At 54.6% G+C, this 27,382-nt stretch overlaps 1 protein-coding gene and 1 long non-coding RNA gene across 6 annotated transcripts in view; one reads left to right on the top strand and one right to left on the bottom strand.

Annotated features, from left to right (window-relative positions):
• The window catches only part of ZNF236 (zinc finger protein 236), a 68,509-nt gene extending 50,265 nt beyond the window's left edge, over window positions 1-18,244 (bottom strand). For all 5 annotated transcript variants that reach the window (XM_053664255.1, XM_053664257.1, XM_053664256.1 and 2 more), the window contains exons 1-3: window positions 17,924-18,244; window positions 8,470-8,612; window positions 7,106-7,270 (exon numbers count right to left, since the gene is read on the bottom strand). In XM_053664255.1, coding sequence (XP_053520230.1) covers window positions 7,106-7,270; window positions 8,470-8,612; window positions 17,924-17,978 — 363 coding nt within the window. In that variant the 5' untranslated portion in view covers window positions 17,979-18,244. The remainder of the gene's footprint in view (window positions 1-7,105; window positions 7,271-8,469; window positions 8,613-17,923) is intronic.
• A 35-nt stretch (window positions 18,245-18,279) lies between these two features.
• LOC128627280 (uncharacterized) lies at window positions 18,280-23,868 on the top strand. The gene is made up of 2 exons (XR_008391439.1): window positions 18,280-19,726; window positions 23,250-23,868. It is a non-coding gene; the product is annotated as an uncharacterized LOC128627280 (long non-coding RNA).
• The last annotated feature ends 3,514 nt before the right edge of the window (window positions 23,869-27,382 follow it).

The following is a 27,382-nucleotide window of genomic DNA, read 5'->3' as shown; positions in this document are numbered from 1 at the left end:
GCCTGGCAAGGAGCCTGGATGGCTGTTCCCACAGAACCTACAGCCGCTTCTTCCCATCGGTCCTCCTTGTGGCCGAGCACAGTGGCCTCAGAAATGCACCAGACCCCACTCAAGTGAGGGCGTTCACCGCCACGACCCAGTGCGCCCTTGGCAGAAAAAGACGAGGATGAAGGGAAACATACCGAACAATCCAAAAATGACTTTAAGTGACATTAATGTCGTTATGTAATAATTTAAGGAATTAAAAATTACTAGATTATTAGTATCCTATTGAAAATTAAGAAAGCTCTTTCCAAGAAATGGTCAAAAACAAACAAAATACCTAAAATAATTTGCTGCTCGTCTTTAAAAAGCGACCTCTGCGTGCCTGAGGGAGACCACTCGTCCCCCCCTCCGGTGCCCTCAGTCTTTCTCGGCTGTGGCCGGTCTGTGCTCTCCCCTCTCCCTGTCAAGGGGGGCAGGGTGTTTCAGGACATACGGACCCGACTCAGAAAGTCGTCCCCACTCTCTGAGTGGGGACTCTGGGCTGTGCGCGCCGGCTCGCACAGTGACTCAGGGCGGCGTGCAGCCTGGGCACTCTGGAGACGGCTGCTCTGAAGCCCTCGCTGGACCCTTACAGCCGGGCACCTACTGGCCTCATGGAGCTGGGGCTGCACTGCTCCCTGGTCCGACGGGGGACTGTCATTTGTGACCTGCACATTTGGGGGTTGTACTGAGACTCGATCTCAGCTCATCCTTCAGTGACAAGTCACCTGTTTAGATACAGTGCAGGACCAGGTGGGAGTGCAGGTTCCCCTGCAGGGCCCGTGACACCAGCAGGTAGGAAGCACAGTGGCAGCACCGGGTTCAGTCTCCCTGCTGCCCGGAGTGGGTGGAGGGCAGGTGGGGAGGCTCAGCTTCCACAGGCCCACTGCCTCTGCTCTAGCCAGGAACCAGAACTCTACCTGTGCTGCCCGGTGTGGGACAGAAAGACAGCTTGCGGCTTGGCTCTGCCAACACCACTGGGGTTTGGGGAGGGCCCTGGGGGCCACTGCCCCCACCTGCCAGGAGAGGGGTGTGAGACTGGCTCCCCACTGTATCTCAGGGAGCCGGGGGTCAGACAGACACCAGCCAGCAGCGGGTGGAAAACCACCCTCCACCCAGTCTCACGGGGCCTACCAATCGGCATGTGGCTGGAGTAGGGTCGGAATGGTCTTCTGTGCTTAGACTGCCCTTCCTCAGCTTCCCGGAGCCCTTCTGTCTGAACCCCCTGGCAGAAGGCCGCGGGCTTCCCCAGCACCCTAACCAGCTGCCCAGGAGGAAGGACAGACGCCCAGGGCACTCCCTGCCACGCTCTTTCTCTCACCCTGACACCCTCTCGCGCCTTCTTCCCACCTTTCAGAGTTTTTCTCCATCTATGGCTGTGTCTCTAGGCATTTTTAGTGTTAAGTGGGAGGTCCTGGGATATAGGGGCTACTCCATCTAAGCTGTTTTTTTTTTTTTTAAAGATTTTGTTTAAAGAAAGGGGGAAGGGAGGGGGAGAAACATCCATGTGTGGTTGCTTCTTGCGCGCCCCCTATTGGGGACCTGGCCTGCAACCCCGGCATGTGCCCTGACCAGGAATCAAACTGACAACCCTTTAGCTCGCAGGCCAGTGCTCAATCCACTGAGCCGCACTGGCCAGGACTTAGCTGGATTCTTATACATCATGTTTAAATGCTATGAAAGGCCAGCGATCATTCCTGCAGTTACTACTAATATGCCACATTCAAATCAATTAAGTGAGAAACAAAACACACACAACAAAAGAAGACAACCACAGTGCACTCCTTCCATATACGCAGGGAAGATGGGCAGCAGGGCTCCCTTCCTGTACAGTCACAGGCTCCTCGGCTGAGCACGTGGCCCACTCACCAAGGCCTCAAACTCCTAGCCCTCCGACTGGGTAGCCCGTGCGATGCTGTGTCCCATGGGACAGCGGCAGAACAGGTTCCCTTACTGCCTCCTTCATCTCCAACCACACGACAGGGTGGCGTTCGAGGAGACCACAGGGCCGGTGAGGGTCCCGGGCCCTCTCAGGGCACAGAGCTGCTCTGCCCGCACTGCCGAGCACCAGAGCCATGGGGAGAAAGAGACTCCACACCGGGACCGGCCACAGCCAACGAAGGGAGCAGCGGTCCTCACCAGTGGCCACCACCAGGTTCACACCTGAGACTGGCACGGGAAGGCTTCTCTGAATTCTGCTCACGTGAAACTCCTCGTCCTGAGTTCCTGCTCATCCTGGGCCACTAAGTCAGGGCTGAAAACCACTTCCCACCGCCAGCGCCCAGAGCGAGAAGGCAGACCGTTCTCATGGCTCCCGTCGCCGGATCAAACCCAGGCATGCAAAAGCCTCTTCTCCAGCCACCCCGCCCTTTTCTCCTCCCGTGACTGTCTGCTGACCCAGGAACCTGCTACACTCGAGGACAGGAAGTAGAAGGTGGGTAAGGAGCAACAGAGACATCAAGTCAATGGATTCCCTGAGACATCTCTCAAAAGCCTTTCAGAAGAAAAGTGGAGTCAGAAACCATGACACATTCCAACCACTGTGATGATGAAGGACAAAGACGAGGGAGCTTCGCCGAGGGAGCCCCACATCCCACCGAGGCCAGGCTGCCCCACTGCCCCGCGGCAGCCACACCGGACGCGGTTCCCACGTCAGGGGACCACAGCACAGCCAGGCCGCGCAGCAACAGAACCGCCGTCGGTGACTGACGGGCAGTGGAGAGACGCCAGGAGAGGAAGGGCCCCGCGCTCCCCTGCAGCCGCCCGCGCGTCTGGGAGGAACTCAGGAAAGTGTGCGGGCATGAGAACGCGAGGGAGGGAGGCTGGAGAAGGACGTGCGCTGCCCCACGCACCACTGGGACTGAGAGGTCACGGCCACCTGTCTTCCCGGTCAGGGAGGAAGCGAGGGTGCAGTGTGACGGGTGTGTGAGGCGATGCCTGCACAGGCAGCCCCCCCCCCGCCCCCCGTCCTGGGCCGGCCCGCGTGGCGGGTCGGAGGTCAGCGCAGTGCCGGGCCCCTCTGCCCTCTCCCGGCTACACACAGGGCACCCGGCACACGTGGGGCAGGTGCCGCCGCCTCAGCCCCCTGCCCCATCACATGACCCGCTGGAGGGTTCTCACGCTCACACTTGCTCACACACTCACACCTACGCACGCACACACGCACTGGTGCACTGTGCTCATCTGGCCTGCACCACGTGCTGCCCCCCAGCTCTCTTGCCAACACCCCCGTGCCCTGACACCTTGGCTGTCCCATAACCCACGCTGCCGACACTCCAACCTCAGTGCAGACAAGCCCCACATTCTCACCCTGGCAGACAGGCACCCCCTGGCCAGCTCCCAGCCAGGACCCACACATTGGTCACACGTCACACAATGTCATGCAGCCCCTGCTTCTGTCCCCCGTCAGGTTCTGCTCCCAGTTCCCAGGCCAGGCTTCCCGTTGCCCCTCCCCTCCAATGACCTCACTCTTCTGTGAGGACAGAGCCGCGCCTGCACTTCCCAGGGAGAATGCGGGTGTTTGGCCATGGGCTCGCCCCAAGAGCAAGGAGCCAGGGCACACGGCCCCGCCCAGGGAGCCCAGGGCTGAGGGCCGCACCAGCGGCCAGCTGAGCACGTTCACTTCAGCGGCATCACGCTTTTGGGGATGCTGGGCTTCGGTAGTGGCGATGGTGACAGAGCAGCACTGGGGGGTCAAACAGGGAGCAGGAAGCCCCAGGCTCCAAAGGTTGCATGTACCCGACCCACGCGTGGCTGCTTCTCGGCTGACTGCGCAGCGAGTGAGATGCATGCATGGCGGGGGTAGGGGCCTTGGGAGGCAGAACACAGGGTTTGGCCTGGTGGAGACCCAGCGAGACACCAGGGGAGGGCGCTGTGGCCTGAGGGAGCCCGGCAGCCTCCGCTCTAGTCTCCTTCTTGAGTGTGGTGGCTGTTTGTGACGGCCGAGGAAGTGCCTTGTTTGGGGGGGTACGTAGTGGAGCATTTGGAAGGAGTGTGAGTAACATGGGGGGCCATGTGAGCTGGGCAAAGGAGACACCTCCTGCGAGGGTGCCCTGAGCCGCTCTCTCACGCGTGGCGTTTGCATGAGAACAAAGTTAGGGGGTGTGCTGTGGTCATCACTGCCTGCTGTGGTGGCAAATGAGGACCAAAAGGTGACTGCTTTCAACCAGCCCCGTGGCTGCTGGAGCCAGGCTCACTGCCCACCCAGGTCCTGCAGGTGAAAATCCGGTGGGGACAGGCTGGGACCCGGTAGGGAATGCGCTCTATCCTGCAGACAAGTCATGTGCAAGTGTCCCCGAGAGACCCCCAGGGACATCAGTAAGGACCCAAACACCTCAGAACAAGTGTGAACAGTGCACTGCGCCCACGTGAGCAGAACCCCACTGTCCCGAGGATCAAGACCCAGTTCTATTAGCATGTTCAATGCTCCTGACACCATCTAAAAATTCAACGCAGCCAAAATGAAAACACCAACTCAGTTTTAAGCAGGCAAAACTCTCAAGTTTACGTTAATACCAAACCAGAACTGGGGACTCAGAGCACACAAACTTGTGCTGTCATTCCAAAGGGAACCAGCAAGACAAACCGGAGAAACCAGGTGGCCCCTCCCCAGGCAGAGCCCAGAGGAGGGAGCAGAGGGGCAGAGGGCTCCTTGTTCATAGGGCTTGCCTCCTAAGAGGAGGTTCCTGTCACGTGCCTGTCACCCAGCATCCCAGCCCTCAGTCCCTGCTCTACCCCGGGCTGTCTCTGTGGTCACGCTGACTGAACGCAGCTGGAGGGCAGCTCCCTGCACCCTGTGACTTGAGAGCCGGGCAGGGTGGCCCTGCAGTGGAAAGCAAGCTGCGCCAAATGACCCTGAGCTCACACCCTGCCACCCCCGCAAGCGGCGCTGCGGTAGGTGCACTGCAGTAGGGGGGCCATGCAACCGTGCCACTGCTGTGGACGGGACCCGGGACTGGGCTGCCACATGGGAGCCAGGGTCCTCACTGGGCAGGAGGGACGTACACAGGAAGTGGGGGAGGCTCGCGGGAGCCGGGGAGGGTGCCTGGACCTGGACCGGCGTGGACCTGCGGTTTCTGGGATGAGCGTGGGCCCTGGGACTGCACCTGCACTCCAGAGACATGTGGGATTTGAAAGATCACTGTGCCATGGGAGGTATTTCCAAGCAAACCACGAGAATGAGAGTCTGTAAATGAACAGATTAAAAATTTGAGTATTTGGCCATTCAAAAATTTATGCCAGGAGAAGATGTCAGAAACCAAGAAAGGGCAAAAAAACCTAATTTCCTAGATCTGTAAATAGCTGACACAAATCTGTAAGGACAGTCCCACAGTCCCCACCCACTCCCTCAAAATTAGAGAATTAAAAGGCAAAAAAGAAGACTAATGACTAATAAACATGGAGAGATGCTAAACTTCACTCATAAGTAAGGAACTACAAATTAAAACAGCAGAAACATACCACCTTAAAACCACCAGACTGGAAAAGACAGGTTTTACAACACAGACGCTGGCAGACAGCATGGCAAAGGGGCATTTCCCTACGCTGCTGGCTGGCGTGGAAACTGAGAAAACTCTGGAAGACAGTTCGACACCATCACATTTCTGAAGTCACATCCACTGTGACCTAGCAATTCCTTTTCCAGAAACCAGACCGTTCTTGATGGGGGGAGGGGAGCGCCTCCAGCCTCCGGTCACTAGGTGCCGGCAGCACCTCGCCCCCTTCCCCGCTGGCGAGGCCACGAAAATGTCCTCTGGGCACCGAATTGCCTGCCGGGAGAGCGGCTGCACTGCCAGCGCACCCGGACACTCGCAGGAGCGCCGGCTCGGGCGGCCTCGTCTGCTCCCTCTCTGCACAGCCGAACAGCCAGCTCGTGTGAGCAGGTGACCGGCGTCCAGGACCACGGCTGCTCTGTAAGGAGCAGGTTCAGCGTGGCGATGCCTACGACGTCCCACTGCACAGAAGGCACAGAGTGACCAGGGCTGCGCAGGGAGCGCGGAGGAGCCTGGGCGCACCCAGGGTGCCCCGCAAGGCCCAGTGTCGTGGGCACTGGAGACTCGGCTGCTCCCAGATGACACAGGCATCACTCACTCAGCAGGTTTTAAAGGACACTCGACCAATGATTTTATGTGAAAAATTAAAGACATAAAAAAGATACACAAACCTATACAAACAGTAGGAACTCAATTTTTAGGGTAAAAGTTTTATATGTGTAATTGAAATACTGTATTGGTTTTTCTGTCTTAGGGTAAAAAACAGTTCCCTGTAATTAGCCCTGAATAGTAGAATTACATGTGATTTTTAAGTTCTTTTCCTTACTTTTTGCATTTTCCTAATTTTCTACAGTAAAACTGGGGTGGAGGGGGTCATTTTTTTTCAATTTACTTATTTTTAGAGAGGGGGAGGGGAGGAAAAAAGACAGGGAGAGAAACATCGATGCGTGGTTGCCTCTGGCACACGCCCCACTGGGGACCTGGCCCCCAACCTGGGCACGTGCCCTGACTGGGGATCCAACCAGTGACCCCTTGGTTCACAGGCCAGCACTAAATCCACTGAGCCACACCAGCCAAGGCAAGGCGACAGTATCTTTAAAGTGCCGCCATTCACACTTGAAAGGAGACCCCTGCCCAAGCAGCAGCACCAGGCCGGCCCACCACGGGCACACTGCCAGGACTGCTCACCGGGCGCCTGCAAGGCTGGTCACCGGGGGTGTCTTCCCTCCCCCACCCCCCGGCCCCCACGCCGTGGGTTCAGGAGACACCTTCACGGGCAGAAAACCCACTTGGGGCCACTACAGATTTCCACAAAAGTCAGTTTCTGCTAAAAACAGAGAGGAGGGGAGCCTCTTCTAGCCCAGAGAGACACACTTTGATCCCCCAAACACACTACCATGTCTCTACCCCAAAGTGGTGCTGGCCAGAAAAGGAAGCATTTCATCATGAAGTGGAGAGCAGCCAAGGCAAACTTACGAATTCCCCCCGAAACCCAGGCTAAGGCTCTGTGCACACACTTACACCCAGACCCTCCCAAGGATCAGACGCACTCTGGAGTCAGAGAACCAAGGACAGGCCGGGATAGTTACCTCCTCCTTCTCATGCAGCGTAATGTGTGCTTTGAGACTGGCCACTCTGGAGAATTTCTTGTGACACACAGGACAGGTGGGGTCCTCCCCATTGTGGGTACATTTGTGCAGGGTCAGGTTGAATTCAACATTAAAGGTTTGGGGGCACTGGTCGCATCGATGTGGCTATTTGGAGAGAAAAGTCGAGAGGCCACCACAGTCAACGTCATTCGAGCATTAGCAAGTGCCAAATCCACAACCTCTCCAAGAAACTCCCAACTCCCCTGCTAGACCGATGCCGGTGACTCCCCACCAGCACACCGCGCTCCCTGCACTCCCCAGGGGACATCCCAGAGGACCTGAGGACGCCCACACCCACAGGCAGCAGCGAGGCCTCCCAGAGGAGTGCCACACCCCTGCCAGCAAGGCCTCTCGGGCAGCAAGCGGAGAGACGCCATGCTGGCCGCGACGTTCCCTTTCTGACCAGCTGCTCTACTGGGAACAGGGCCACACCAGGCAAAACCAGGAATCGTGCAACTCTCACTAGACTTCGACAGAGCTGCTGTTCTCGGTCTGAAGTGGCCCCGAAAAGAAGGTGCTCTGCCTCTCACGGGAAGAAAGTGAACCACTGGCATTTATTTCTCTCTGAAACATCAAGACCCTAACGCGGACCAAGTCAGCCTCTCCAGGTTTTCAGCCATGGGGCACCGGCATCAGCGTTAATCGTCAGGGGACAGCACCGCCACTCCTCCAGCAGCAGAGTGGGGCTGGCTGCACCCAGGGCTCCAGAGGAGAGCATGGGCGCATCTGCTGTCCAGCGGCTCACTAGCCCACACCCCTGACCTGGAGGAGAGTGGCGACCACTCTTCATTGCAGTTGGAACTGCCCCTCTGTCTCCCCACAGACCGTCCCACTACCACCCACTGGACACAAACACTCCCATCATGCCCCACAGGGCATCCTGCAGAAGGGCCCGCAGCCTGTGGTGGGAGCGCCGCCCTGCTGGCGTGCGATCGCACGTGTCTGAATGCCACTGTAAACTAAAGTCACTAAGGGCAGCCCCCCCCAGGGAAAAAACACATTGACCTGCACCGACTGCACACGCACAAGGAGACAGGAACCACGCAGACAGGCCTGCTCTCCGTCCTCCCCCACCACTGAAGGACCTCGGGGCACAGACTCACGGCGCGGCCTCTCCCTTCCGCTCACCACCTCCTGACGGCCAGGAACGCGACCGCAGCTGAAAACACAAGTCTGGGGGTGCGTGCCTCCAGACGCCCTGCCACTCGGGAACCTCCACTGCAGGAGAGGATCTCAGACCCGTGCGGCCTTCCACAACACCTCCAGTCCAGTGCTCTCGGTGCCGACCCTCCTGCAGTACGTACCTTGTCGTTCCGCTCGTGATCCCGCATGTGGCGCTGAAACTGGGACTCTTTTGGGAAAGATAGCAGACAGATTTCACATTTATGGGAGTTGGGAGCTTGACAGGCATAATTAGCGTTCTCCGCATTCAATGTTAAAACTCCATCTACAAAATCGCATAAGTATACACAATAAATACCAGTTGTTATTCTCATCACATAAATTAAGTTACTTGGTTATTGTTTAGAAACCAAATTATGTCAAAAATTTATGAGAGGTTTTGGATGAAATTCATGATACCCTGAATGTTTAAAATGGACGTGGTTTTAAGTTAGAAATGAGAAATGCCAAGATGACTGAGACGCAGGACGACAGAACCCTGAATCCTTCTTAGGACCTTTGGAAACCTGAGACGCGACGCCCGAGGCCCGAGGTCCTGAGACCACCAGTCCCCTCGGTGCAACCAATCCCCACGGTGGTAACTCCTCGACTTCTGCATCACTCCAAACCCCACAGGCGTTTCACCTTTAGGCTGCTCGGCGGGTTTATCAGGAATCCACACAGGATCCTAAACTACTCAGCAAACAAAACTCCAGGCGAAATACAGATGCCACTTTACTGACTCCATCTACCTCTGCAAACTGCTGAGGAGCAAGACTAAGTCAAAAGCAGAAGACACTGTTCTCTGAATGCGGCTTTCGGATGACAAAGGGTCGCAAAGCTTTCTCAAGGGGCTCCTCTAACCTCAGTGAAGCAAACGGCAACAAATGTAAACGTGTTTTCAATCAAGAATAACCATGAGATGATCACCAACATCTTTTGAAATTATTTTATTGTTGTTCGAGTACAGTTGTCAGCAACGTGATAAAGATGTCCCAAATCTCTCCAATTCTTTAAGACAAGTAATTATACTCCACATCTTATAATTTGAGCATGAATGTAGGATACATATTAACTGTAAGAAAACTAGAGCTACATCACCAACAACGCTGGCAAATTTGACCCCACAATATTAGAACTTAGAAATCTGGGAGCAGGGTGGGGTAAGCAGAAGCTCCAGCAAGCTCAGAAGAGCCTCGTCCCCCTGCGAGGCCCCGCCGAGGTGTCCCTCCCTCTTCTGAGCCAACAACCCCACCCCGCCTGCAGGCGCAGGGCCTGAGGCCTGGGGACGGTCCGCACAGGAGGCAGAGTGGCAGGACAGGGTGGGGCAGACGCCTGGTGGGAGTCGCGCAGTCTCCCCACACTTTCGCCAGTAAAGCCAGCTCCAGTTTCAAGAAACAGGGATTCAAAGATGCGATGGGCCCACCAAGGAAAAGGTGCACCTGATTTGTATCCTATTTATTCTGAACTGTATCCCCCTTCTACTCGAAGACTACGCTTTCGAAATGTCTGCACTAAACTAACAGTGAAATGTTTTGATTCCCGAGGCCCCAAATAAATGCCTGTTGGGACCACATCAACGATACATTATGAGTCCCTCGGAAAACTGCTCACTGAGAGTGATACAGGGTGCAGCCAAAGGGGGGCCCCCAAAAAGATTTGGAAAAGTGTCCAGAATTCAAAGTGTATAGGAATATTGGAGAGACATATAAGATGTCCTCACCCCCCCCCCCCACAGGGGGAAGAAAGAATGGAGCCAGGCCATTGAGAGCTATTTTGCATAGCAACAGTTTTGGAGCTAACCTCTGGAGGAATGGTTATTTAACATATCTATAACCTTTAACTGGTTTCATAGATATGTTAAATAGCAGTGGCCAAGTTTGAGGCCAGGGGGAAGGAAGTAGCTGGGACTCAAGATGGGATCTATGAGCTGTTCTCCGGAGTGAGAAGGGCTTGGACTCAGGAGGATGTAACTGAAGAGCTGCTCTCCTGAGTGAGTAGACTGGGACTCAGGAGAATGTAACTAGGGTCGGCGCTCCTGAGAAGGGAGAGAAGGAACTAGCAGAGACTCAGAATGTAACTAAGGGCTGCTGTCCTGAGTGAGTAGACTGGGACTCAGGAGAATGTAACTAGGGTCGGCGCTCCTGAGAAGGGAGAGAAGGAACTAGCAGGGACTCAGAATGTAACAAGGGGCTGCGCTCCTGAGCGAGATGGCCTGGGTGGGAGCTTGGAAAAGACTGGCTCCGAGACATGAAGGGTCCCCCCCGCTTGGCCAGATGGAGGGAGAGCCACGCGGTTTCAGCAGAGTGAGGACCCCCTGTTGGTGGGGTGAAAGAGGGAGCCACGTGGTTTTGGCGGAGTGTGGACCCCCTCTTTCCCAGGTGAAAGGGAAAAACCACGCAGTTTGGCCAGAATGGAGATCCCTGCAGCCAGGTGAAGAAGACAGCCACATGCTTTTGGTGGAGTGCGGACCCCTGCAGCTTTGGTAGAAGAGGCCCACACGGCTTTGGGGTGCCCCCTTTGGCCGCGGGGCCTGAAAAGCAACAGAGATTTTGACTGGAACTGGATACAAAGGACTCTTGCCAGTGGACCATGAGAGGGTACCACAGTACTTTGGATTAACTCGAGATCCTGCCTGCACGGTGACACAGCTGACGGTGCCAGCGGCCTGAAAAAGGGACGTGTGCTCTTTTCCTGATTTACGGTACCCGGAATTGGGACAGTGGGAGAAGGGAGCGCTGTGCGGGTGTAGGTGTATATATAAAGGAGTTTGATATTTTAGTGGTGGCATTAGGCCTGAATAGCATTAAATAAACATTTTGTTTCCTTTTCACAAATCTCTGGCATTAAGAGATGTGTTTCCAATTGGCGGCGGACAGAAGGGCCCAATAGATTTTAGTATTTTGGTTTTCGGGAGGGGCCCCTGTTGTATAGCAGTTTTGGGCATCCCTGGATGGGCCAAATATTGTATTGCCCCTCCCTCGGACGACCTCCTCTTGTTCGGTAACAAGAGGAGGAACAGTTCAGCGGCCAGGAAGCTGCTACCAATGCAAAGGCGCCGCCCAGAGGGAGGCAGCAGGACCGGTGCGGCTTTTGCACTCCCTTGTTTCACATGCCATCTGTGCGAATGTGTTCACTACTAAAATGGTGCTCGTCTGGAAACGGAACGCACTCACTCAGAAGATTCACCTCAAACTGCAGTCAGGGGGAGAGGTGCCATGTCTAGGTGCTGTTGTTTCTTTTGGGAGGTGGCCCGGGTGTGCCCTGGGTCTGCACGTACCTGAGCCCCCCTCCCCCCAGACTGCTGGAAAACAAGGGCGCAGGGGCCTGTGCAGGAGGCCGGAACAGAGGTGGGAAAGGGGGTGTCCCTATTTTCAACTTCTGAGCCATTTTAAAGTACTACCTATTCAAAAAGATTTAAATGCAAACAAATAAGCGTCACTTGGGGGAGAAGGGGAGCCCCACACCCTATCCTGTCCGGTGCAGCTCAGGGAGCTCAGGCCCCGAAGAAATGAGGCTACTGGTCAAGATCACACAGTCGGCCACGGCAGGGCTGGCGGCAGCTTCCGACACCGCCCCCGGCTCCCCTAGAATTGTGCTTCCACGCCGCCCGAGGTCACGGCCTCTATGATGAGACTCCTGCCTCCACCCTGTTCCTCATGCAAACACAGCAGATGAACTTGGATTCTAGCAACAGCATTTTGTCCCAATTGGAAGCCTAAGTGTTCATGTTCTTTCAGTATAAAATACATTCAACTGAGAGCCAGGCCAAGCACCTGGCCGCTGTCAAACGCAAGTGCGGGTTCACCAAACAGCAACAGTACAGAACGACACTGAGAGGACCTGCTGCCCCCCACACAACAACAGTGAACAGGCTGCTGCGACACCAGCCACAGCGAGTCTCCGCTCAACAGCAGGACGCCGACGCCAGAGAGCACTGGCACGGCCTCCTCTGGCAGAGTTCAGCCAGCTGTCAGGATGGCTGCCAGTCCCACAGGGACACTGCCTGGACAGGGTACCCCAGGGACATCTACACTGCTGGTGGGCCCCAGTCTTTAACGTGAAGCGTCACAGACACGTGTCTGCGGGCTCTTATTACCAGCACGTGGTCGGGCTGCTGGTTTCATGAGAGCGCAGGCACGGTCCTGGTGTGCGATAAACGCCTTGCAGCGCTCCTATGACAGAGTTAAGACAAAGCCTTGGTCAGACCCTCAGCAAACAGTCCCTCTCGGGGCCAGGTCACACGTGTCCACACAGTGCCTGCCCCCAGGAGCACGCACACCCTGACGCAGCTGCCCATGCGTGAGCATCTCCCAGCTTGGTGTGACAGCGAACGGTGGGCGTCAGGCACACTTTATACTGACACTGTAAGAGGGCCCCGCGGCGGCCTGGTGCTGCCTACCAGCGGACGGCTGGGGTGCAGTCACGCTTCGAAAACACGGCCTCTGCTCACTTTCAGGAAACACGTCCCGTGGCGTTGGCGCGGGCGGTGCGCCCAGGCCCTGGAGCTCTCTGTAGCAACTGCCAACCTCGACACGCACAGCCACAACACCCAGCAGTGGGCTGGACAGAGAGATGTGACGCAGACAGAGAGGGCCGCCCTGTGTCCGTTTTCAGAAGATACCTCTTGGAGCAGCACCCTGCCTTTCTGCCCCAGGGCCGGGCCAAAGGCCCTCATCGGCTTAGAGATTAGGCCGCAGTGACTCTTCCGGCTGCTACTGGAGAAAATAATGCCTTTGTCACTCCGGAGCTGGAGCAGGGAAGGCAAGGAGACTTCAGGGACGCGTGTGGGTGAGGGCAGCTGCAGTGGAATCACAGTTGATTACTCGGGCAGGAGCTGCCACTTGGGAACTGTTCTACACTTTGGGGATGAGGAGGTGTCTGCCATAATGCCTCGAATCTGCCACTGCAGCCCAAGAGCTACCACAGATGATGAGGGTGGCTCCTTCCCGTGAAACTTTGTTTACCAGACAGGTGAGGCTGTAGGCAGTTGACCCTAATCTAGAGAAAGAAGGGAATACAAAAGAAAGATGTATATTACAGCACTTTAGTTTTAGCTAAAGTTCATACTGATCTGTAGAGCGAAAAACAGAGCAAGAAATCATTCTCCTACATATACAGAAAGTGTCTTGCACTGTCAGAGGAAGACAATTTAGTATTGTCCACTTTGACCCAAGAACGCAAAGACGCTCACAGCAGCATTTACTCTTAATAGTCTCCAAACTGGAAACAAGCCAAGTATCTACAGGACAAAGAACAAATTAAATGGCAGAGTGTTCGCAGAGTGGAATACTATACACCTACGAACATGAACACGTCTCAGCTATATAAGCACAAGGATGATCTCATAGAGACAAATACTGAATGAAGGGAGCCATAAACGAGAGGGCACACAGTGTGCATTCGATTCAGCTCAAAACCAGGGAGAATCTTTGTAGGCACCAGAAGTGTGCATCAGAAGACGACAGGTGGGGAGGGTGCAGGGCACCTGGTCAGAGGCAACAGGAGCTTTAAGGTACTGCTCACGTTCCAGGTACTGGTCACTGACACTGTGCACTTTTTGAGGCAGACGTTCTATCTGCTCAAAACAAGGGCTCAGAGGTGTCTCTGGCCTGTCTCGGAATCTCCTAAGCCACGCCACCAGCGCACAGCACAGAGCAGCGCCTGCCCCAGGGACAGGCTATGTCGCAGTCCTCCGTGCCGCCCAGAGCCGGTGGTGCGCGCCCAGCACCTCTGTCTTCAGCCCCATCACGCCTTTGCCAGCGTGGTCAGACCCACAGGCCAGTGAGTCTGACCTGGGAATCCAGGGCATCATCTCTCCACATTCTTTAGCCAATCACAGGAGTTCCCCATTTTCACCCACCGGAGCGGCAGTTTTCAACGGCGCTGAGGTGCAGGCGCCTCAGAGGTGCAGGTTGTCCCCGAACCCCTCTGCCACCCTCTCCTCAACTGGAGCAGCTTTTCTGTCAGCCAGTGGTTCTCAACTGGGACCTTGGCGGCAAGGTGGGTCACCTCGGTCCCGTCTCACGGGCTCTAATGTAACCGAGCTCAGTGAGGGTCCCAGGCACTTCCTGAAGTCCCATCGGGTGACAGCCCCAACCAGGGGTGGTGATACATCAGGCCAAACCCTGGGACCGAAGAGCGGTCTGGAAAGCACATGGACCCTCTGGCACAGGGACCCTGCCTTTGTGTGCAGAGACCACGTAGGGGCCCTGACACAGAGTCACCGTACAAAGCACTGCAGGGTTGACTCTGGTGAGGAATTCGTGTTGAGTGTGGTTCTCCCAGATCAGTTTTGGGTCAAAGAGGAGGATTTGGAACCCATGGTAACTTACTAGTGATTCCAGGCTCATGACCAGTGTTGCACCATCCAACTTTCCTCAAAATTCTGAGCACCCCAAGCTTCTGCCTACCTAAGAAACTCAGTTACAGAAAGGAGAGGGTGCTCCTTTATGAAGAAATCTTTTCATCCTTGGATGCCTACTGCGGTTGGGAAAGCCACCGTTTTAAGCAGCATCAGTCTCCCCTGAACTGTTCCCCACCAATCACACCTAGTTTTGCTGCTGAAGCAAATGAGTCGCCCAAAAACCAGAGGGCCCCAGGCTGCCGCTGCCCTGTTCACAGTGCGAGCTCTGCCCTGGCAGCCCATCCCGGGGGCCTCCCTCCTCCAAGGGAGGCACACAGAGTCTCTGAATTCAACCACAGAAACCTACAGTGGCCTGAACCAGCAATCAGGGCCAGAAGAGACCTGTTCTCCCGTCTGGCTCACCGTCCGCCGGTCTCAGCTCTCCGCCAGAACACGGAGCAGGCGCCCAACCACGGGTGCCAGCTCGGGAGGAAAGCTTCGTGCCGTCTTCTGAAGAAACTGACGGAAGCCAGGAGAGACCCCTACCATGGCTTCCATCAAGGAGACATCACTACTTACGGGGAGAAAAGTAACGTAAGTCAGGTACTATTTCCCCAGGGTCGTGCCTGGGGCACAGAGCTGGTGCTCAATAAATGTTCCCTGGTCAACTTAGAGAGAAGGCTCACTTCTTTCTTGGGCCCCAAGCCAACCACTATGTCAAGAAACGTCCCCAAGCAGACCCACTCCTCACCACTTCGTGACATTTCTGTTTGACACCATTTCCTCTGGGAAGCCCAGACTTCCCTGCTGCCACCAAGTGCTCCCGCCCACCTGGGCACAGTCCGCAGCGAGCAAGGCCAGGTCCTTTCTCAGACACTGAGGTCTGCACCCCCAGCCCCACCCTGCAGGGCCCACCAGCCACAGAAAGTACCTTGAGACCTGTGCCGAATCAGTGAGTCAGCCACCGCTCAGGGCTTCCTACTTTCCCAGGCAGAGCAGTGACTGACATGCACACTCCGGGTGCGCATGTAGCTTCCAGCCCCAACTCTGACCTTGACCAGCTGGGCAGACCTTCCAAATGTCTTTCCCTCTCTGAGCCTCATTTCCCTTACTTCTAAAAATCCCCACCTACCTTCTGGGTTTTTCTTAGAAATAAAATGCATAATGGATGACAAAAAATAATTTCCAGTTATATCACTAAGGGAGTAAACTGAGAAAATAATGATCCTTCAACAGTTTGGTCCCAGGACCCTTTTATGTTCTCCAGTACCACTGAGGACCCAGTAACCTTAAGTTTACACTGAGTTACACTTACTGATATTTTGTTAGAAATTAAAACTGAGCAATTTTAAAATATTTGTTTAAAAATATACCTACTACATTTAACATACACATTTTTCTGAAAACTATACTCTTCAAAAAAGTGTCAGAACTTTCACTTTTGCAGGTCTTTTTGTGGGTGCCTTAAGGGCGGGTGGGCCCTGGCGCCTGCTTCTGGGCTGGCCGGGCAGCGGTGCACAGTCTCCAAGCGATGTACTATTACACACATGGCGGCTTTGAGGCTTGGTGCCGCCACTGTGTGATGTGCACCAAGGCCTTGTTGCTATTATTGTGCAATTAGTGCAAACAGGCACCAAGTAACAGAGCCCAGCAGTGCTGGGATCGCTGTGACAGCACGTCGAAGAGCCTGGCAGTGTGTAGATGCCCAGGGATCCCCAAAGCGCACTTTGGGGATCACTGTGGCAGGTGGAAGGAGACGGCTACAGGAGGTCGGAGCACTGAGACCCACTGCAGGCGTGGGAGGTGGACTTCCCGCATGGGGACCACAGGCCCCACATGGAGACACCATGGAAGAGGACAAGGGACTTGGGCTAGAGCAGGACCCAGGGAGGAGCTGGGCCAAGGCCAGAGCAACGAGGCCCATGGGCTTCACTGTCAAGGAGAGGAGGAACCCATTCGGGAGCTCCAACTGGGGAGTGGACCACATGATGGATGTCTTAAAGGGACCCTGGAGGCGGACAGGCCTGGAGTGATGGGACACTCCAGCAGAAACCAGTGAGAAGGCTCTGAAGGCGGAGCCTGGGGCAGCACGGGCACCAGGCCTGGTGGAGGGGCCCCAGATGCACGCTGGTGAGGTGGCTAAAAGGCTTCCTGGTGAGAAACCCAGCAGCTGACAATGCCACTTGGTAACACGTGATAAAACAGAGGGCTGCAAAAAATGACCTTTCCGTGTCCTGAGCCTAGTTCAAGTCACCCAGACATTACTTCTGTGCAGCAGGAGCCGTGACAAGGTGCAGTAAATGAACAGCGAACAGAACAGGGTCACCTCAGTCCCCAGCTCCCGCCCATAACAGCTGGGGCGGTTAATACACAGGCCCAGCGGCACGTGGATGGAGGCCGACGCACCCAGAGTGGGGCAGCAGCATGAGGGGTCAGGCCTGGCTGCAGTGCACTTCACTTTCGTCCCCATCTGTCCTGCACGCCTTCACTGAGCGCCGCTGGAAGGGCGGTCAGCAGGGCGTGCAGATCGCGCGCAGATGCTGAGTGAGCACGGCAGGCAGCGCACCGGCACCCACATTCGCAGAGGCTGGGCACCCCATCGCAGGGCAAGGGCCCTGAGTATGACGGAGCCCCGACGACACCAGGGCGAGTCTCTGTAGGGAACCCACTCGATCCCTAGGGCTGGCCTTGCATCCCGCAGACGCCAAGGGCCCCCCCATCGCCCCGGGCTCCCGGCCCCGCCGTCCCGCCAGCCGCTCGGCCGCGCAGGCACCTGCGCCCACAGGCCTCCCCAGCGGAGCGGCGGGGCCGGGAAGGGTGCGATCCCCGCGAGCGGGCGGGCGGACGGGCGGGCTGGCTGACGGACGACGCTGGGCCACGCGGAGAAGTGGAGGGAGGAGGAGGTGGAAGGAGAGGGGAGGGAGAAGAGGGAGGGGGGAGGGGGAAGAGGGCGGCGCGCACCTCGCCCCCGGCCCGCCGCCGCCGCCGCCGCCGGCCCAGGAAAGTAGGCCCAGCCGGCGGAGGGCCGGCGCCGTATCATTCCGCCCGCGCCTGCGGTTGGCAGTCGGGCGGCGGCAGCAGCGGCGGCGAAGCAGAAGAGCGCTGCGCGGTCTCCGGCCCTCCTGGCCCGGCCGGCCCTCCCGGGTTCTCGCTGCCCCGCCCGGCCCGGCCGCTCCCAGCGCCCTCCGCGCCGCATCCGGGGACTATATTCGCGCGGAGTGGCACAGCGGCGGCGGATAAGGGCCGCTTACCGGTGTCGCCGCGCGCCTGGCTCTCCTTGGGCTTCGGGGGGCGGCCCCGCGGCATCGTCGGCGGCGGTGGCGGCCCTCCCCTCGGCCGCACACACACTCACACACATACGCTCGGCGGAGCGCGCACGCGCGGGGACAAGCTACGGGGACGCGGCGCGCGCCCCGCCGAGCGCGGAGGCGGGCAGAGCGGCCCAGGCAGGCGGCCACGGCGCCCGGCCGTGCGCCTGTGGACCTCACGGGGGTAAGGCGCCGGAGCGAACTAACGGCAGCACCAGAATCGCACCCACTGCGGTGGGTTCCATGACTTGGTGGGCCGCGTTGGGGTCGTTGGGCGCGGGGTGGGGGGGGGAGGGGCGCCCTGCGCATGCGCTGTCTGCCTTCGGGCCTGGAGCACCGGACGGACGAACGGCGTCCCCTGGTGGCCCGGGACCCGACGGCTGGCGTCACCTGGGGGACCCTCCCGACCTGTGGCCAGACGAGTCACCCCGCTGGGACAGCCGTCGGGGCGGTAACGAGGAAAGCTGCCCACGTAATTGGCGGGTGCTGAAAGCGCTTCTCAGGTGGGCAGCGGGGTGAGTCGGAAACCCATCCCCGGTGGCCATTCCGCGGTGGCGCCACGAGGAGTGTCAGGACGGCCTCGGAGAGCGCCTGGCGCGCAGACCCGGGACCTGACGGAGGGGATACACCCAGGCCCCCGCGCGCCTGTCCACGGAATACGACCAACCCATGGAGGTTTCTCGTCCGTCCAAATCCCCACGAAGTTGTGCCGCGAACAGGACCCCCAGCATATTGGGAGGTTAAGGGGCCTCGCAGTCGGAGAAGGAATGCTCACTGGCTCAGTCAGCCCGAAGAACCTGGACTGGCAGCCTCTGCATCGAAGTTAGGCGGTAAATAATGACCACGGACTGCGTGCGAGGTGCTGTGAGGAAATACAAGGCGCTTGGAACCACGGGGCAGGAAAGACACCGCAGTAGCCAAAATACTAGAGTGGAGCATTGACAGATCCACGGAGAACCTCGAGAAGAAGAATTCCAAGATGGGACAGACTCTCAGCTCACTCCTAGCTAAATGGTTATAGTGTATCATGGTAAGAGAAGACTTCTTGGGGAGGCAACAGGTAAAGGAGGAAAAATCTAAAATTAACTAGGACGGTCACCTATCAGGTGCTTTCTATATCTTCACTTACGTTTAAAAGAAACAGGCCCAGAGAGCTTTTCTATCCGTCAAGAGCCAGCCAGTGCGTGGCCAGTGGGAGGGGTCCCCAACCTCCACCGTCCTGATCAGTGGAAAAACTTTTCCGTGAAACTGGTGCCTGGTGACAAAACAAGTTGGGGACCGCTGGCCAGTGAGAGTTAATTATGAACAGCTGCTGTTGTTGAATACTTACTTATATCCTTACAACAATCCTGTAAAGTACCATTTTAAAGGTGACAATGCTGAGGCTCAAAAAAGTAATGTGGTTCAGGCCACAAAGGCTGTAAGCAGATCCAAGGCTCGAACTAAGACTTACTCGTTCACCCTGTACAACTAGTTACAACAAAGCAGAAATGTACGTAAGAAGAGGAGACACAGTCTGACAGCATTCCTATATGCACAGTAGGGCTGGGTCATGATACAAGGCTAAGAAAATTGGTTGGAGGGAAGTGGTAAGAATCCTTGGCCCTTCACAAATCAGCTTGGATGACGGTGGCCTGTGTATAACTGTACGTACGCCCTGTTTTGTTCCGGAGAGAACTGGAAGCAATGTATATCCGAGTCACGTGAATACATGCGGATGGAGGAAAAACGAGTAGAGAGTCAAAAGTAAGTACCTAAACTAAATGAAGTCCTATGTGGTTATAAAAATAGAAAGTTGAACTCCAGGTGTTGTGCAGCCCAAGTACAGAAGCAGACGTGCTCACTTACAAGATTCTCACCCATAAAATACACCTGCGTCCCTCTCACCATCTAGCCCTGTTGATTCTTTTCACCGTGTGTACACATCGCAAATATCGGCAGAGAGACCGTCGTTCTGCTTCCCCTTCCCCTGACAGATGCCTTTGGTTTCTTTTTCTTGCCTAATTGCTAAGGCGAGGACCGCCCTTGTGGTGCTAACAGTGGTGGCAGTGAGCCCCTCCTCTTTTTTTTAAATATATTTTATTGATTATGCCATTACAGTTCTAGTTCCCCCCTCATTCCCCTCCACCTTGCACACCCCTCCCCCACCATTCCCCCCCTTTAGTTCACGAACACCTGTCTTGTTCCTGACCTTGGCAGAGCTTTTGAACATTTCACCGAGTGTGCTGTTAGCTGTGGCCCTGTCATACTGTGGCCTTCGTTATGCAGACGTTTTCTCGACGCCCAATAGCTTGAGAGTTCATCTTGAAAGGATGTTAATTGCCAAATGCTTTTCCTGCATCTATCAAAATGAAAATATGGTTTCTATCTTTTCATTCTACTAACATGGCATACCACATTTATTGATTTGCATCATTTTTTTCAAAATTTGCTTGCAGTTTTATTTTAGTGTCCTTATCTGGGTTTGGTATCGGGATGATTCTGGCCTCCTAAAATGAGTTTGTGAATGTTCCTCTCTTCAAATTTTTGGAAAACTGTTTTGAGAAAGATTGGGTTCATTCTTCTTTAAATGTTTGTTAGAATTCACTGGTGAAACCTTGTGGTCCTGGGCATTTGTTTAGTAGGAGGTTTTCAAATATTGTTTCAAGCTCTTCACTCATTACAGGTCTGTTCAAATTTTCTCTTTATTCATGATCCTGTTCTGGTAGGTTGTATGAGGGCTGGTTTCCCAGATGTAACCTCCTAGACTTCTCAAGAGTTCCTCGGAGGCTGCAGTTACCTTCCTTTTTGTTTAAAGTAGATGGCTATAGGGGACACTCAAAGGGGCGTGAAACACACGTTCCCCGGAACCACACCAGGCACGTTCTCCTCCTAGAAGCACCTCTCCTGGTTCTGTGAACATTATCCCCTTGCCTTTGTGGTTGCGCATTTTAGTTAGATGTATTTAAATGCATGAAATGTTGGTCCAGTTTGAAATCTTTTCAAAGTTCTTCCATGTCTTGCATCTTCAGTCATTATGATGCTTGTGAGATTTATTGATGTTGATGCACACAGCTGTAACTCACTTATTTTCACTACAGTATTTCACTGTAACACAAGGCACTGCCAGGGGTGCCCAACCCACGGCCCATGGGCCACATGCGGCTCAGGATGGCTATGAACGCAGCCCAACACAGAATCGTAAAGTTACTTAAAAACTTTTTTTTTGCAAGATTTTATTTATCTTTAGAGGGGAAGGAGAGAGAGAGAAACATCAATGTATGGTTGCCTCTAGTGCTTCCTCTGCTGAGAAATAGCCTGCAGGGAACTGGCCTGCAACACAGGCATGTGCCCTGACTGGGAATCGAACTGCAATCCTCTGGTTCACGGGCCTATGCTCAATCCACTGAGCTACACCAGCCAGGGTGCTCATCAGCTTTCATTAGTGTTTGTGTATTTAATGTGTTGCCCAAGACAACTCTTCTTCCCATGGGGCTTAGAGACACCAAAAGTTTGGATACTTTTGCCAGATTCAACCCATTATTGATGGACTTTCAGGTTATACAATTTTTTGGTCTGTTTTTATGAACATGCTGTGTATATTCTCATACTTATTTTGGTGTTAATATGAACATTTATATCTATTTTGTTTTTTGCTTTCCATTTGTCCCAGATCATCTAAATTTATTTTTCTTCCTTGTTTCTTTTGGTGGTTTTCTCATCCTACTTTTTTCCTTCACTAGTTTGAAAATTACGTACTACAGTCTGCTAAGCATCCCCAGAAACTTAGACGATACTTATGAAAAGAGAATGTTAGTCTTTATCCTTCTCTTAATTTAATACTGTTGTTTTAATTCTGCTTTAAAAATGCAGGAGACATTTTATTTAGTACTCTAATTTGTCTAAATATACCTATGTGCTCCATTATTTTTGTCCTCTAAATTCCTTTTTGTATCTGACCTTCTGCTTTCTGTCTCATCTAAGCTCTAGTTTCATTTAGTGAGCATGACTAATAGCACACATTCTTGGTTTTTGTTGACCTGAAAATTTCTTTATATTGTTCCTAAATATTTTTTCTTCTAATTAAGTAATTCTAGGCTGACAATGATTTTCTTTCAATCCACTGAAAACACAGTATTTTGTGTTTTTGTGTTATTCTGGTGGTTGTAGTTTTCATCTGAAACTTGTGAGACCTCTCAGTCTCTGATGTCTGCAGGTTCCTCATGGTGCGCCCAGGCGTTTACACTTTCAGGGATTCATTAAGAGTTTGGGGAATTACTTCTAAACATGGCCACAGCCCCACTCCTTCTCCCGAATTCCAACCAGATTGGTGGTAGGGCTTCTCACTTCATTCCCCACTGACTGTAGCTCAGCTGAGTCAGCTCAGCTCCCTGACTCCAGCTGCCTGGCCCTGGGAGGTGGGGTATACAGAGGAGGCCTCCCCTTTCTCTCCAGAGCAGCTTCACCCCTGTGCCAGTGCAGTTAGTCACCACTGTTTTCTACTGGTGCCAAGACCCCGGGAGGCTGAGTAGGCTGCTCTGGGCTAACCATAGAGTCAGTGACCCTGAGCTGCGCTGACCAGGCCAAGGGTGGGAATGACACTCATCAAAAGGAGTGGGTGGCTCCCTCTTGGGGTTACTAGCCCCAGGGATGTGTTTCAGAAAGAGAGCTGCGTATTAGATCGCCACCTGGTGGCAAGTGCTGCCACACGCACTGTCTCAGGAGCGAGGCAGACCTGCTCTTTCCTGCTGGGGCACGGCCTCCAGGGCTGAAAAGGTGACCAGCACGCCCTGAATGCTTGTGATAACATCTACTTATCAAGCTACAACTCTGAGGTCTTTCTTAACTGATAGGGTTTTTTCCCCCCAGATTAACGACAAAACTGAGCAGCTGGTAGAGTTCCCAAATAACCTCCCCTAAATACAGTTTGTCCTATGAATAACATTGTGTGTTAGTGTGGTGCATGTACTGGACCAGCACCGACACAGTAGTAATAACCAAATTCCACACTTTACACTACGTTCATGCTTGGTGTTGACATTCTGTGGGATTTGACAAATGCACTTCACGTGTCCACCATCATGGTCTGAGAGGACAGTCTCCCCGCCTCCAAATCTTTCTGTGCTCCACCTGCTCACCCCTTCCCTCCCACCCCAACTCCTCCTCCAACTGTCTCCAGTTTTTCCTTTCCCAGAACGTCACACAGCTGCAGTCAGAGTCAGTAGGCTTTTCAGGTGGTTTCTTTCACTAAACGTGCATTTAAGGTTCCTCCGTGTCTTTTTCATGACAGGATAACTCATTTTCTTAGCACTGAATGACATTCCATTGCCTAGATGTACCGCAGTGTATCTCTCCATCGCCTCCTGGAGGACATCGTGGTTGCTTCCAGTTGTCGCCAGTTACCACTGTAAACATCCACGTGCGGGTTTTCGTGTGGACACGTTTTCAGCTTTTTTGGGTAAACACCAAGGAGCAGGGTTGCTGGACTGTTCGGTTTTATACAAAACTGCAAACTGCTGTCCAGGCAGCTGCACCAGGCAGCGCTCCCACCAGCGGGGGGTGAGAGCTGCTGCCACACCAACGTCTCCACCAGCATCTGCTGCTGTCAGTGTGCCGACCTTGGCCATTCTGTCACTCGTGGGTGTGGGACGGTGTTGAATTTGCCCTGATGCTGTATGATGTGGAGCATCTCTTCATATGCTTATTTGCAATCTGTACATCTTTGGTGAGGCAACTATTGATATCTTTGCCTATTTTTTCAGTTGTTTTCATGTTGTTGAGTTTTAACTTTGTATGTGTTGCTTACCAGTTATTTATCAAATATGCCTTTTAGAATATATTTTAATGTATGAAGTAAGTACACAGATACTTCAATAAAACATGTTTATAGGGGTGTCACCTAAAAATAACTTCCTACACCATCTGCAGTGTGTCTAACAATTTTGGGAAATGTTATTTAAATCTCCTGATTAAAGTGAAATAGCAATAACACAGACTCATTTCTGTGGATACACATTCCAAAAACAGTGGCCATGATGACACCCAGGGAAACTCACTCCCCAGGGGCGGCCCCCATGCTCACACGTGTTTGAAAACGGACAGACATGGTGGAGGCGGCTCAGCACACATCCCTCAATGCCGTCTGCCTTGGGAACGCACTGTGTGCAGATCTAAATTATGTTTATCTCCTAATACCTTGACACCTGTCTTGGTCCATCTGGGCAGCTATGACAAAGGACCACAGACTGGGAAGCTTATAAACAACAGAAACTTACTCCTACAGTTCCAGGAGCCCCAAGTCCAAGACCACGGGGCCCGCACGGTTAGGCTCTGCTGAGAACTCTCCTCTGAGTTGCAGTTACTGTCTTCTCACTGTGTCCTACATGGTGAAGGGGGCAGGAGGTCTTGGGGGTCTCTTTCAAAGGAACAGTAACCCATTCTTGAGGACTCCACCCTCATAACCTGATCACCTCCCAAAAGCCCCCACCTACTAATGCGATCTCAGTAGGGGTAGGTTTCAACACATTCAGTCCATTAACTGCACCTGAATACAGCCTCTGCTCCCAGAGGCAGATCTCGGCACTGGCGTGGCAGACACGCTACCTGTACCGATTGAGTTTTAACTTCAAATGATGTTTAGCAAAGACTAACTTCTATTGCATTCTAGGTCCTTCCAGGAAACACTCTGTACAGTGACAGCACAGAGAGAAAACCGGGCAGGAGGCCAGAGTTCTTACGGGTATTTGGTATTTACTTGCTGTCTGTTAAGTCACTTAACCTCTCTGAGGCTCGGTTCATCAATCTGAAGTGAGTGATTGCTAACGTTCTTTCCAGTTCTGCCACTTTGCCTGACATTTGGCCACAAGAGGAGGGAAAGTGGAACTTTCACCTTATCCTCAGCTGAGATCCGAAAAAACGAAGGTGTAGGTGGGAAACCACAAGTGCATCAGAGATCACTGTGACGATCAGCTGATGGACACACTGTGTGGGCCACTCAGCAACAGAAATGAATATGGACAGGACACAATGTCAAATCTGTGATGACATCACCATCCTAAATCGGACGGTGGCATCATTGTGGACGACTAGCACCCCGTCTAAGGTTGATCAAGAGCCTCAGGAGCCGAACCACCAGCTCTGGGCACTGGGAAAGCCCAGGAGCTGAAGCCTTGGCCTCCTTTCTAGTCTGTGTGTCCAGGGGGCTACTAGTTCCTCGCTCACAGCGTGTGAGGACCTGTGAGTGGTGCATGGAAATGTCCAGAGCAGCTGAGCAAGCCCACAGCCTCCAGGCCCGGTCGGCCACGGTCAGTGCCCGGCAGGCACACTTCCTCAGCCCGGAGGCCGTGGGTCGCCCTGGGGAGCTCCACCGCCAGGCCCTGCCCCCCTTGCCAGCTGCGGAGCGCCCTCTGTGTCTCAGCCTCCCCTCCTCACGCCCGCCCTTCTGAGGCCTCCGCTCTCCGGAGGGTCTCACCCATTCAGAGCCTGACAACTTCTCTGGAGGCAGAAGGAGAATGTCAGCGAATTGAGCCCTGGCCAGCGTGGCTTGCTGGTTTGGGCGTCGTTCCACAAAGTGAAAGGATCCAGGTTCGATTCCCGGTCTGGGCACATGCCTGGGTTATGGGTTCACACAGGGAGGGGCAATCAATGCCCCTTCCTCACTTCAGTGTTCCTCTCCCTTTCTCCCCTCTAAAAAAAGTTTTAGTTGAGGCACATACTTTATGTGCCTTTGAAAAGTCAAATAGGACCTGGCAAAGATCAAGAGAGACTCGCCTGCCTCGGGGCAGCACAGGAGAACCCGTTCCCTTGCGCCCTGCTTTCTGCGTAAAGCCTTTTGGGCAGCGCCGCACCAGCGAGGCTCGACCACAGGCCCCAAGGCTGGTGTGCAGGTGGCACGTGGGGAAACGTGACCTCGGGGAGCCGGATCATGGAGAAAGTTCACGGGGGCACCGCCACCCCTGCACTTCTGGGTGGCACACGCCTGAGGGCAAAGTGGGCTCTGCAGAAACCCCCAGGTGGCACTCTCCAGACCAGGGGTCCATCCCTGGAAGGACCAGTCACTGTCCCCACCAGGGTGAGAAAGCACCCAGTGAGTGTACCCAACCTCCCACTCCACATACAGCAGCCCTTGTAGGATGGTCCTTCACTGAGGGCCAACTGTGTGTCTGGGGGCTGCTGCTGGGTGTGAGCAGTGGCAGGGACCGCTCTTCCCTGGTGAGAGGGAGCCCACACTGTCCCCCTTCCCTGTCACTACGACTGCTGTGCGTGCAGCTCACCACACGAGGGGGACGGCTGAGAGAGGGAGGCCGGGTCGCAGGTGTGGGGAGGCCATGCCAGTCCACCGCACTCAGCAGAGTCCACGTGGTTTTTTGCAGGAGCTGGAAAAATGCTATGAGTAGGGCTGTGATGACTGGGGACACACCTGTGCCCTGTGCGGCAGGGGCACTCCCACTGCAGCCCCTCTGGGAACGTTGCATTGGATTGCCCGGCTGGGGGACGAAAGGGGATAGGTGCGTTCTAGGAGCGTCTGCTGGCCCTTCCCACCATCAGGACGAGGCCTCGGTGTGCGGGATCTCCAATCACTGCTATGAACCAGGAATTGCGTCCACCACATGGACCTGACCAAGAACCCTGCTGGGCTGTGAGTGAGAGTAAGGGTGCTGGCTGCTGCAGCTTTGCAGAGCCCCTCGAAGCCTGCAAGGGACCTGGCTTGAGGAAGGGGTGGGGCTGAGAAAACACTAAACTGGGGGGCAGGTAAGAGGTGTCCCCCCAGGAGGTGCCTCAAGGGCGTGGGCACCATGAAGACACATCAGAAACTCCTACCGGCTCTTGGGTGGAGCGTGGCACCACGTAAGAGATGGAGGGTGAGGTGAGGCTCGGTCTGGCCCAGGTGCCAAGGGCCAGGCAGAAGTCAAAAGCGCTGGAAGGTGGGAAAAAGGCCTGTGGTCAGTTACCAGTGTTTTGTTTCCATGGAATAAAGATTGACAGAAGTCACGTGCTGACAGACACAGTGTGACTTTCTGTTGACCACAGTCATCGAAAATGAGACCTCCAACCGGAGAACTAAAACAAAATAAACCCACCAAGAACAGAAGTGGGGTCTCTGAGCACGTAGTCATCACTGCCCAAAGTTGAGGTTTCTCACTCTCCAGGAGGGACATGCGTCCCTTCAACACAACAGTCTCGCCGTAGACAAGTGGTGGCCCAGACGAGTGCACAACTGCAGGGGGGCTGGCTGGGGAGAAGGGGGCAGTGTGGCGGCTCAGGGGCCTCCAAGAGCAGCAGCTGGAGGACTCGCCAGCAGTGACCGCTCTCACAACATGCCATTTATCTGTGCATGGCTTCTGCCACCTATTAGCTCTGTGTGGCTGTGGCCAAGTTAGAAGGCCACACTAAGACTCCTTCTGCAACGGGAAACCAAAGTGC

This window comes from Artibeus jamaicensis, unplaced genomic scaffold (assembly GCF_021234435.1).
Source record: "Artibeus jamaicensis isolate MK-2021 breed Jamaican fruit bat unplaced genomic scaffold, CSHL_Jam_final contig_354, whole genome shotgun sequence".
Taxonomy (NCBI): Eukaryota; Metazoa; Chordata; class Mammalia; order Chiroptera; family Phyllostomidae; genus Artibeus; species Artibeus jamaicensis.
Note: the sequence above shows the minus strand (reverse complement) of the source record. Positions and strands in the feature narration are given on the sequence as shown.